General features: G+C 50.8%; 1 protein-coding gene across 2 annotated transcripts in view; it reads right to left on the bottom strand.

Moving 5' to 3' along the window:
* Positions 1-12,371, bottom strand: part of ANXA6 (annexin A6) — a 57,921-nt gene that overhangs the window by 10,046 nt on the left and 35,504 nt on the right. The window contains exons 16-22 of one of the 2 annotated variants that reach the window (XM_066341412.1): positions 11,679-11,773; positions 10,967-11,080; positions 9,268-9,358; positions 8,186-8,265; positions 7,556-7,609; positions 945-962; positions 122-218 (exon numbers count right to left, since the gene is read on the bottom strand). In XM_066341412.1, the coding sequence (XP_066197509.1) occupies positions 122-218; positions 945-962; positions 7,556-7,609; positions 8,186-8,265; positions 9,268-9,358; positions 10,967-11,080; positions 11,679-11,773 (549 nt within the window). The remainder of the gene's footprint in view (positions 1-121; positions 219-944; positions 963-7,555; positions 7,610-8,185; positions 8,266-9,267; positions 9,359-10,966; positions 11,081-11,678; positions 11,774-12,371) is intronic. The other variant, XM_066341413.1, reaches the window with a different exon arrangement.

Consider the following 12,371-nt stretch of genomic DNA (forward strand, 5'->3'; position numbering starts at 1 on the left):
CGCTGGGGTAAGGGGTGGGTCAGTGGGCAACTGGCCCCTCCTGCCACATACAGTCGACAGATTCTCAACAGACGTGAGGGGCTTCCTGCGGAAGTGGACGGGGGCGGGAGTGAGACCTCACCTCTCCGGAGGTGCGGATAGCTCCGTGTACACAGGATCATCATGAAACGCGTCTCCAGGGACGTTTTGTCTCCACTGCTGGACGTGTCTGCTATTTCCTGCAGAGCCCAGGTGGGGGCACGGATTTGGGAGGGAAGACACAGGCAGCCGTGGTTATTATTCACGTCCCCGTCTTTGCCTAGGCTGAGGGCCATGAGAAGTTGGGCTATCCCAGCCACCCGAGGACACTAACAAGGGCCCCCTTTTCCTTCCTCAGCCTCCTCAACCCTCTCCAGTTCCTAGGTTCCCTGGGGACTGACACAGAGGGGCTGATCCTCAGGGCCACCAGGGGACTATGACCCAGGGGAGGGGCCAACAGGCACCGGGCATGGGGATGCCGGGGACGCATGTCTGTGCACGTGGGCAAGGAAAAATGACCTTGTCATTTCCCCGTGTCAGAAACGTCACACAGATTTTAACACATCACACACGTGTCCACAATGATCTAGCCAGCTACAAGTTCTAGCGACATTGATGGTAAATTTTCCTTTAAAACAACTGGAATTTCAGTTTTTTAAAAGGAAAGAGTCCATTTAAAGAAAAGTATTCACATCGCAGCTCATGGTACATAGCACACATCATGAGGGAACCAAGTGGCTGAAGCTTGGAAACGTTTGCCTGGCCTGACTTTACTCAGCGGGGTTCTCAGAGGAGAGAGAGAAGCTGTGGGGTGAACCCCTAAGTCCCTGCCTCACTCTGCCCCACTCAGCCCCGCCCAGAGACACAGCCAGAAGCAGATGTCACTCAGAGAGGGCTCGAAGCCTCGGGATGACCATGACACTCACCAAGATCTCAGCGGCCACCTGAGAGCAGGGGGGAGAGAGGGGGAGAGAGAGGGGGAGGCAAAAGTCAGAGGAGGCCCGAGACGGTGGCTCTGGGGGCCCTGGGGGTCAGGGGGCGGGGTCTGGCTCAGAGTGGCAAAGGTCCCGAGAGGCCCCAAGGGGACTCGGGACCACACAGGGAGCAGGGAGGTGACAACACACCTTTCCCTGATCTTTGGACTTGAGCCCAGAATGGGGCTAGGCCTGGGAACTTACTATAAAAACATACACCCACGGGGTGAGGGGAGGAGACAGGACAGGCACTTGCCTGTCATCACCCTGGTCAACCCGGGGTGACACCAGACCTAGTGTGTTCACCTCCAAAGCCACTCAGAAGTCAGAATGTGAGAAGCGCCCAGTTCCCTACACCCGTCACCACCTTCAGAGTCCTCAGGAGACTTGTCACTTAACTCCCTCAAGTGACAGGACAGACAGGAGAGCTGAGGCCTGGAGGGGAGGGACTTACAAGGAGGCACAGAGCCAATCAGGTGGGAAAATGCCAGCTGTTCCTTTTACAAGGGTCAGGTTTCACTGCTGCCTTATGCTGGGCACAAAGCTCTGTTGTTAGGACACGATTTTGTTAGGTGTACACTGTGACTTGGAGTGCCTGCGAATGAGATACAGCCAGCCCTATGTACCCCAGACTGAGTTTTGCCTTTGTCCCCAAATCTCTGCGGATCACTTTTAATCTACTGGATGGACCAGGACCACACTCTTCACAAACTTCCCAATAGCTTTATGCTTGAGAAAACTTCATTTTATAAGTTGGCAATGCCTATCAACATTTAGAATGCACATGCCATTTGATAAAGCAATTGTGGAGCTAGAGATTGGCCTTCCAGATGGACTGGCAAAGTCTCCCAAGATGTAAGGCAAGGGTGTTCAGGCAGCAGTCTTTGTAATAGGGAACAACTGGAAACCATTAGTAGATAACTTGTTAAACAAGCTATGTATGTATGGTTCATCCAATGCTAAAAATGAAACTCACGTAACTATTAAAAAGAGCAGAGTGGTCTGATAAGGAAAGGGTTTCCATTTAAATTAAGCAAAATGTAGAGTACAGCATAACAGTGTATAACTGTGTATAACAATCTTCCTTTCATCTAGACAGGAAGCTCCTACAGACCTCCTGGGAAGTCATGCTAAAGGGACCATCAGATACTGTTGACAGTGGTAACTGTGAGGAGGATTGTGGGGGAAGGCTTCTGCATTTTATTTTTCCTGAAATGTTACATTCATATTTTCTCAACATGCAAACGTTTTTATTTTACTGTCAAATTGAAGTTATCAGGGATACTAGGATTATAGGATGCTTCTGTTTTTTACTTATACTTTTCTATGTTTAAAACAACCTAGGTGAACCTTGAGGACATCATGCTAAGTGACACAAGCCAGTTACAAAAGGACAAATATTAAATAATGACGATTATATGAGGAATGTAGAATGGCTGACTTCACAGAAACAGGAAGTACAGTGGTGGCTGCTAGGGGCAGGGGAGAGGGAAATGGGCAGTTATTATTTAATGGGCAGAGAGGTTCAGTTTGTTTGTTTTTTTTCATTTTTCTGAAGCTGGAAACAGGGAGAGACAGTCAGACAGACTCCCGCATGCGCCCGACTGGGATCCACCCGGCACACCCACCATGGGGCGATGCTCTGCCCACCAGGGGGCGATGCTCTGCTCATCTTGGGCGTCGCCATGTTGTGACCAGAGCCGCTCTAGCGCCTGAGGCAGAGGCCACAGAGCCATCCCCAGCGCCCGGGCCATCTTTGCTCCAATGGAGCCCTGGCTGCGGGAGGGAAAGAGAGAGACAGACAGGAAAGCGCGGCGGAGGGGTGGAGAAGCAAATGGGCGCTTCTCCTGTGTGCCCTGGCCGGGAATCGAACCCGGGTCCTCCACACGCTAGGCCGACGCTCTACCGCTGAGCCAACCGGCCAGGGCAGAGAGGTTCAGTTTTATAAGATGAAAAGGGTTCAGTGAATAGATGGTGATGATAATGCATGACAATGTGAATGTACTTAATGTCACTGAACTGTACACTTAAAAATGGTTAAGCCTGGCCCTGGCCAGTTGGCTCAGTGGTAAAGCATCGGTCTGGCGTGTGGAAGTCCTGGGTTCGATTCCTGGTCAGGGCACACAGGAGAAGCGCCCATCTGCTTCTCCATCCTTCCCCTTCTCCTTCCTCTCTCTCTCTTTCCCTTCTGCAGCCAAGGCTCCATTGGGGCAAAGTTGGCCCAGGCGCTGAGGACGGCTCCATGGCCTCTGCCTCAGGTGCTAGAATGGCTCCAGCAGCAACGGAGCAATGCCCCAGATGGGCAGAGAATCGCCCCCTGGTGGGCATGCTGGGTGGATTCCAGTCTAGCGCATGTGGGAGTCTGTCTGTCTCCCCACTTCTAACTTTGGGGGAAAAAAAAAGGTTAAGCCTGTCTAGGTGGTGATACAGTGGATAGAGCATCAGCCTGGGATGCCGAGGACCCAGGTTCAAAACCCTGAGGTCGCTGGCTTGACCATGGGATCATAGACATAACCCCATCATTGCTGGCTAGAGCAAAGAGTCACTGGCTTGGCTAGAGCCCCTCAGTCGAGGCATGTATGAGAAAGCAAGCAATGAACAACTAAGGTGCTGCAACAAAAAAACTGATACTTCTCATCTCTTTCTCTTCCTGTATGTCTGTCCCTTTCTCTTTGTATTGCTAAAAAAAAAAAGATTAAAATGGTAAATTTTATGTTATGTTACATATATTTTTATTATGTGCTATATATATGTTTTCCCACAATTTTAAAAACATGTTATGCTAAAATGCCTAGAATTTTTTTTAAATGAGGGAGATATTTAAAAACTTTTTAAAGATTTAAGGTGCCATTCTTCATTTACTTGGTCAGAGAACCCAAAACGTATGTTTTTTTCAAAGCATCTTTCAGACAATATTTGTCATATGGAAAATGCAGCAGGTTACTAAAATAATTTTCCAGATAGTCAACACAAAAACTTCTCCTTACTGGCCCTGATACTTGATGCAAAAACTAATCTGGGCTGTTCCTCCACAAGTTACAGTCATCCACTCCTAGATATGTACCCCAAAAAACAAAAACACACGCACAAAAACTTATGTGCAAATGTTTATAGCGAGCAATATTATCTGTAAAAGCCCCAAACTGGAAACACCCAAATGCCTGTTAGCTGATGAAAGGGTTTTCAAAGTGATCTAGTCACACAGTGAAATATTATGTGACAGTGAAAAGGAATGAAGTAACATATACAGTATAATATGGATGAACTTTGAAAATATTATACTAAGTGAAAGAAACCAGTCACCAAAGGCCATATATAACATGATTGCATTGATATGAAATGCCCGGCACCGGCAAAGCTAGAGACAGAAAGTAGACGAGCGTTTGCGTCGGGCTGGGTGGGGGTGGGGAGGAAATGAGGAGTAACTGTAATATGTACAGGGTTTCTCCTTGGGATGATGAAATGTTCTAGAGTTGATTGTGGTGACGGTTGCGCAAGGCTTTGAAGACACGAAAAACCACTGAAGTGTACATTTTAAACGGGTCAATGTACGGCCTATGAATTGTTTCAATAGAACTGTTATGCTAAAAAATAATAATTTTTATTATCTAAAACTGGCCACAATTCTTCATCTCACTCTGGGTCTGTAACTAGATTATCTCCATTATTTATTGCTCAAACCGGACCACTGAGAGGGAAAGGGAAGCGATTAGCAATCACTGTGGGGCAAGAGGTGAACACGGAACATATGTCACCTTGTTCATAACAGACCAGGACTTCCACAAGCTGAGAATGTTCTAGATGTCAGGGTGAGTGTGGACAGGAGGTCGTGTGAAACAAGGAAATGCTGCCAAGTACTGATGTGCATTAGCCAGAATGTTTGGGGGGACTTGGCTCTGAATGTCAAATGCCTTCAATTTTTGGATACAGTTTCTGCCAGTATTCCCATTTCACCTCTAGAAATCGATTCTAAGGGGAAAAAATCACGTATGTGGTAAAAAAATTAGTTACTAGGAAGACGGCTGGTTAAATAAAACTTGGTACATTCTTAAATGGAATAGTATAGAGCCACTAAATGATGTTGGTTTTTAAAAATAATACGCAGCGGTTTTAACAGAATATTAATTTTTAAATATTACTGATCAGGAATGCATACAAATATGACTACTAGGATAATATATTCCAAAATGTTAACAATGGTTATTACTAATAAGTTCTGGATTTTTGTTGTTGTTGCTTGCCTCTATTTTCTAAAGTTTCTACAAAAGAATACATATTGCTGTTCTAGTTATAAGAAGACGAGCCCACACCAAGATCAGGGTCCAGCGTCTGTGAATCTGGAAAGCAGCTGAGTTGGGCAGGGGTCTGGCTCCTCTGGTTGTTTCCACCCAGGTTCTCTCTCACACCTCTTCTGCAGAGGTTGCCTGTGAGGCTCACCACTGCCCCCTGCTGGTAGCAACTGAAGCATAGCCTCAGAGGTAGACCAGGCAGGCACCAGGTAGCAGCATTGGGGTAGACCAGGGGTCCCCAAACTACGGCCCGCGGGCCGCATGCGGCACCCTGAGGCCATTTATCCGGCCCCCGCTGCACTTCCGGAAGGGGCACCTCTTTCATTGGTGGTCAGTGAGAGGAGCACATTGACCATCTCATTAGCCAAAAGCAGGCCCATAGTTGCCATTGAAATACTGGTCAGGCCTGACCTGTGGTGGCGCAGTGGATAAAGCGTCAACCTGGAAATGCTGAGGTCGCCGGTTCAAAGCCCTGGGCTTGCCTGGTCAAGGCACATATGGGAGTTGATGCTTCCAGCTCCTCCCCCCTTCTCTCTCTCTCTTTCTCTCTCTCTCTCTCTGTCTCTCCCTCTCCTCTCTAAAATGAATAAATAAAAAAAAAAAATTAAAAAAAAAAAAAAGAAATACTGGTCAGTTTGTTGATTTAAATTTACTTGTTCTTTATTTTAAATATTGTATTTGTTCCGGTTTTGGTTTTTTTACTTTAAAATAAGATATGTGCAGTGTGCATGGGGATTTGTTCATAGTTTTTTTTATAGTCCGGCCCTCCAACAGTCTGAGGGACAGTGAACTGGCCCCCTGTGTAAAAAGTTTGGGGACCCCTGGGGTAGACAATGGATTTAGGGTAAGCTCTATGGAGTAAGCCAGGTTCAAAGACCCTCAACAGCACAACGGGGCCACTCTGTTGAGTGAGTGAATAAAACAGCCTCGGAGGGTTCTCAGGCTAGCCTCCCCAAACATACCCATAATGCAGCTAGAACACCCTGCACCTCCTGACAGCTGAGTTCCAAACCAGGGGCCAGACAACTGGACAACTGGTTTGGAAGCTACAGGGAAATAACTATATTGGTCCTAGAAAGTATTAGATGGTATTAAATGTAAATTTTGGAGTCAGGTGGGCCTGGGATCAAATTACACTACGGGTACTTAGAAATTGTACTCTTGGATATGTAAGGAGCTTCCTTTTCCTCCAGTAAAAAAAAAAGTTAAGTCTTAGCATCAAGCTCAGTACTTAGTAAGCATTCTAATAGTTTTGTAATTGTCAGGTTGCAGCTGAAGATGCTTCCAGCTCTGATGCTGCTGTTAACACTCCACCTCTGCTGACGGAACAGGGAGCAAGGCTGGTGCCCTGGCTCTTAATCCATTAGAGGTCCTTTCAACACACTAACGATACAAGAAGGGGGCTGGATCCAGACTGTGGTATTTAGGCCCAACCCCCGAACCTACAGTTTTGGGGGACAGGGAATGGGTCTGGTAGTAGAGACGGAGACCTGGACCTGGGCCCAGCCAGAAGGTGCTGGGTGCAAGGTGTAAATAAGTCGGGACAGTGCAAGTGGCTTTAGCAGGGACTGCCGAGACAAGAGGACACTTAGGGACAAAGAATTTGGGGTCGACCAGCCTCCGTGAGAAGCCATCTCCAGACCTCAAGCTCCCCAGCCTCAAGAGCAAAGCAGAAGCAGAGAAGCCAAGAGACCCTAGAGAGCCCCCTGCCCCTTATTCATTCAACAACAAATATATACTGAGTTCTGATCATGTGCCACTTCGGACACATCAGTGAGCAAAACGAAGATCCCAGCCCGATAAACTCTCTTCCTAGGTTCTCCCAGGATATAACCTTCAACCTTGGTGCCATTTCCCAGCGAACTCCCAGACTTGCTCCCTGTGAGTTAATTTCACCTGGGCTACTGATTTGCTGTGTGACTTTCAGGAGTCATCCACCCTCTCTGGGCCTGTTTTTTTTGTTTTTTTTACTGTAACATGAGGAGTTTGACCTGGATGGTTCAAACTCGTGAGTTTGCTCTGAAGGTCTGGGGCACTAAACCTAACTCTTCACACAGGAAATACCAGTAAGACCAGCACCACACTCATGAACATCACTCTGAAAGCTCTGAGAACCTTCAAAGTCTCATTTCTAAGGGTGGAGAGGTGCAAGGGGCCCAGAGTCTAGGCATCTGCCCATCCAACCAGCCATGCCTCTGCCAGAAGCCTTCCCCATTCCCAGAAAGCCAGGGCCTGGCATGGACTGGTGTCAGCTGGGGATACCGGGCATCTCACCTGGGCATCTTCCCGGGCCTTGTCCCGATCTTCTCCCCCCTCCTCACGGTTCCCCTGCAGCAAGACCGGCGAGAAAAATCAGTCCCCCAATATCCACCCTCTTGTCCCTCAGCAGCCACAGGACCTTGCTCCCCTCCTCTGCCGCCCTGAACCCTTTTTCCCAGCTAGAACATGGGGACGGGAATCCTGCCTTCATGCTTTGTGAGCATTAAATGTGAACACTGGGAAGGCACTTGGCCCAAGGCCTGACTCAGACACAGTGAGCTTGCATCAGGGCCTGGCACTAGGCTGTGAGAATTCAAGAGATGGTGATGGCAGCTCTCAGGTAACAACACAGTGAAGGGTCACCCACATGGCTTTGCCCTGAGAGTTGGGTGCCCAAAAAGCCAGGCCTAGGCCATCAGGAGAGACTACCCAGAGGCTGCACCAAACCAGCTTTGAAAAGTGAACAATGGAGAAGGCACTACATGAGGCAGTAGTTGTCTCAGTGATGGGACTGAGTTGGTAAGGAGGGAGGACACCTTGTCTTGATCAGGATTGGGCTTCTGTCCCCTGCACCCGGACAGCAATCCTGTCCTCCTCCCACAGCCCCAGAGGACCCAGCAGGCCTGGGGCTACGAATTCACCCACCGTAGCCAGAGAGATGAGGATCCTTTTGAAGTGGCCGGATGTGTCTGAGCTTAGAGCATCCTCCAGGGACTTGTGATAGTCTGAGACGGAGAAAAGGGGTGTGGGCAGCTGCTGGCCAGGAGGATGGGCGGGGCACCCAGAGGCTCAGACACGAGCCGCAGCAGTGTGGGTGGGGTGGGTGGGGATGTGGGAGTTTGTGGTTGGTTCTTGGGGACATTCAGCCATCTGCTGCCTGACACCGATGTGTCCATCGGTCCTTCACCTCCCTCTGCCCCTGTCCTGGGTGAGGTCTCACTTCTCTGACACTGATGTGTCCATCGGTCCTTCACCTCCCTCTGCCCCTGTCCTGGGTGAGGTCTCACTTCTCTGACACTGATGTGTCCATCGGTCCTTCACCTCCCTCTGCTCCTGTCCTGGGTGAGGTCTCACTTCTCTGACACCGATGTGTCCATCGGTCCTTCACCTCCCTCTGCCCCTGTCCTGGGTGAGGTCTCACTTCTCCCATGCAACAGCCTCCCTGTCTTCATTCCCTCTTCTACCTTCCCTCCTGCCTGACAGCTGCTGGACACACAAGCAGCTCTAATCATCTCATTCCCCTGCTCACAAAGTCTACCATCTCAAAGCTGCTTACAAGAGAAAGAGTTTAAACACTTTCAACTGGTATTCAAGGTTCTTCGGAATAATATGGGGCCACTGGTGAAAAAAGTTAGTAAGAATTTCAAATGGCGATGAGATGACATGCAACCGAGCATGGGCCTTCTGAACACGGGGCCCCGAGGGGCTGTACAGGCTCCCAGCCATGGAGCCCCCCACAGAGAGGACTCCAGAGGCCTGGGCGCTCTCTCCCCTCGCTCCCGGACAAACGCTCTTCTATCCCCAGGCCTTGGCCTGGCTGGGACTCTCTCTGGAGCACCACTTCCCCAGACACAGGGCTGAGATCATGCATGGCACTTTTCAGAGCCTGGTAGGGTAGCCTGGGAGAAGGCAGACGGGCAGGCTGGGGGCGAGGAGGGCAGCTGGGGGACCGAGCTGTTTGCCCACCCGCCTCCCAGCGCTGGGCCCAGGCCTCCTTCCCGACTCACCTTCCTTGTAGGCCTCGTTGATGGCCCGGATTTCAGCGTTGGTCCGAGTGGCTAGGATTTCGATGAGAGCCTTTTCATCCGTGCCGGCTCCCTAGAGTGAAGGCAAAGGGCGCCTGGACCACAGCCCTGGCCCGCAGGCTCCCAGAGACCACCCAGGAGGTGGACCCTCAGGTCAGCAAGCCCTCCTGGATTTGCTCCTCATGCCCAGACGCGGCCCCAGGCCACAGACCTTGGCCAGTCAGGGCCCCACACGCCAGCTTGTCAAGATTTCCAGAACCTCTCAAAAAAACTGCTTTAGACCAAAACTGAAAATGAACACATGGTACATGGGTATGTGTATACAAATACATATACACGTACATATTGGAATATAAATATTTATATATAAGTACATAAAAAGGACAGAGGACATGTGTCACAGTATTAGTGACTGTGGTCTCTGGGTAGGTGAGGGGTCACAGATGGTTTCTATTTTCTTCTCTTTTGCCTGTGTATATTTTCTTTTTTTTAATTTTTTTTTGTATTTTTCTGAAGCTGGAAACGAGGAGGCAGTCAGACAGACTCCCGCATGTGCCCGACCCGGATCCACCCGGCACGCCCACCAGGGGGCGATGCTCTGCCCACCCGGGGGCGTCGCTCTGTTGTAACCAGAGCCATTCTAGTGCCTGAGGCAGAGGCCACAGAGCCATCCCCAGCGCCTGGGCAAACTTTGCTCCAATGGAGCCTTGGCTGCGGGAGGGGAAGAGAGAGACAGAAAGAAAGGAGAGGGGGAGGGGTGGAGAAGCAGATGGGCGCATCTCCTGTGTGCCCTGGCTGGGAATCAAACCCAGGACTCCTGCACACCAGGCCAATTCTCTACCACTGAGCAAACCAGCCAGGGCCTTGCCTGTGTATATTTTCTTATGTTTTCATGGTGAACACATGATTACATCAGAAGAAAAAGGTTTGGTGCTTGAAGGAAAAAGATACGCTCTGTGTGTTGATACTTGGACGTGTCGAGTGTGACGCAGGGACTGACCCATCAGGCCTTCTGGACTGAGGCAGCTCAGGGAACCCGACACTCAAAGGCCCCCACTTTGAGGGCAGCAGATGAGACTGATTCGCAAATTGACTGGTGGACTCAAGTATCTGTTAACCACCTGTCATGAGCTAGTCACTGTGTAGGCTGCTGGGGCTCTGACTATAGGACCAGGGAAGTCCTATTCTCTGTCCTGGGAAGTCACCCTGCAGGGGTCAGCCGGTCCCTGGGTTCTCCGCCCTGCAGAGGCTGGGGCTGACTGAGGTCTTTCAGAGCCTCTTCATTACAAGTCGGCATGTGGGGAGGACAGCTCGATCCTCAGGGTGTTCTGAGACCCAGGGTCCAGCCCTGTCCCTCCTCCTAATACTGTGTTGGTAAGTCACTCACTTCCTTGTCTACTAATTGTAAAAGGGCAATAATCTCAACTTGCTTTGCCCAGGGAATATCTGTTCTCCTCTAAATTGTTCAGAGGTCAAAGCCCTAGTGACTCTGAGGCAGAAGTTAGAAAAATTCCTTGGCAAGTGGCATGAGGGAAACTGAGACAAAGTATTTAAATAAGGCTGAGCAATTAGCAGCCTGCTAATAAATCGTGAGACCTCATCTTCCCTCGGCTTTGAGGAGCACTTGGGGCCCCCCAGCATCTGCACGGACTGAACCCCGTTTCTGGTGCCCACACCATACCTCCATGGCCTTCTTTAACTGCTTGGCATCGTAATGGTCCGGTGTCATCATCAGCCCCAGAATCAGCCTTGCCAGATCTCCAGAGAGCTCAGACTTGAGGTCAGCCATCAAGTCCTGCAAAGGGCAGAGCCAAGGTCACGCCAACACCATCACTCGCCCACACATGACCCAGGTCAGGGAGGATAAATGGAGTGAGCAACTAGAAGCTCCAGGTGGATGCAAGGGACCGTGGGAGCCAGTGCCTGTCTTTGCTGACACTGGGTTTACTGTTGAGAGGAAGCCAAAGAGGGCGGGAAAGAAACAAGCAGGAGGAAGACCTGCCCTCCTTGGAGGCTGCGGACAGAGAAGGAAAGGGGGCAGGGCTATTTCAGTGCCGGGGGAGCCTCGCCAGCCAAACAGGTGCCACTCAGCCCCTCGGGGCCTTGAAGCCTCTCCATGCAGAGGGAGCTGGGATGCCCACAGCACTGCATGAAAACAACCCGCATCCCTGATCCCGCCCCAGGCCGGGCCTCCAGCCACTCGGAGCCATTCACATGTGCTGCTCATCACAAGAACTGGGGCAATGCAGAGAAAGTGTCCGCAGGCAGCCCATGCCCAATGATGGAGATGCTCCCAGAACACGCAACCGCGTGGGGTCCTACTGGCTGTGGCAGGCCAGGCTCCTTTAGAGGAGCGGGGATGCAGGGCCCAGGGTGCAGGCTGCGTCCCTTACCCGGCCGAAGTGAGACTTGAAGGTCTGCCGGATCTGCTGCCGCTGGTCGTTGCTGCGGTGCGTGACGATGTCGATGATGGTGTCCTCGTCAGTTCCTGAGTCACCAGAGCCACATGGCTCAGAGGCAGGCCTGTGGCCCAGCTTCCCTCAAGACCCCACTGACGGGCCCCGCCAGTCCTCAACAGGGTGGAAGGCTGGCTAGGCAGCCACGTGCTCCGGAGCTCCGGCAGGAGCCCCGCCTCTGGCCCAAGCCACTAACTTCCCCTGGATGTGTCCCTGCATTGCCTTCCGTGTGTCACCGGGGCAGCAGGCTCTGGGGTGAGAGTCAGGGGTGCTGAGTCTTAGTCCTCGCTCTGGCAATGGCTGAGAGCATCCCATCCCCTTTCTGGGACTCAATTTCCATACCTGTAATATGATCAGAGTCCCATTGGGGACCCTATGTCCTTTCTCTTCAGTTCCCTGAAAGCTGGACCCCAAGTCCCTCTAACCACAGCAGGTTGACTGCGAAAGACATCAGGATTCCACTTCCTGCCTCTCAGAGTAACGCCGTGACCCTCAGACCTGGCATGGGACTCTACCTCTCAAAAGCATCTTCACGCCTGTCACCTTAGGGTCCTAGATATGCTCAGCAGATACTATCATTCTCAAGGACACATGAAACGAGGCACAGGGCAGTGCTCTGCGTCAGAGGGG

Source organism: Saccopteryx leptura, chromosome 6 (assembly GCF_036850995.1).
Source record: "Saccopteryx leptura isolate mSacLep1 chromosome 6, mSacLep1_pri_phased_curated, whole genome shotgun sequence".
NCBI classification, from domain to species: domain Eukaryota; kingdom Metazoa; phylum Chordata; class Mammalia; order Chiroptera; family Emballonuridae; genus Saccopteryx; species Saccopteryx leptura.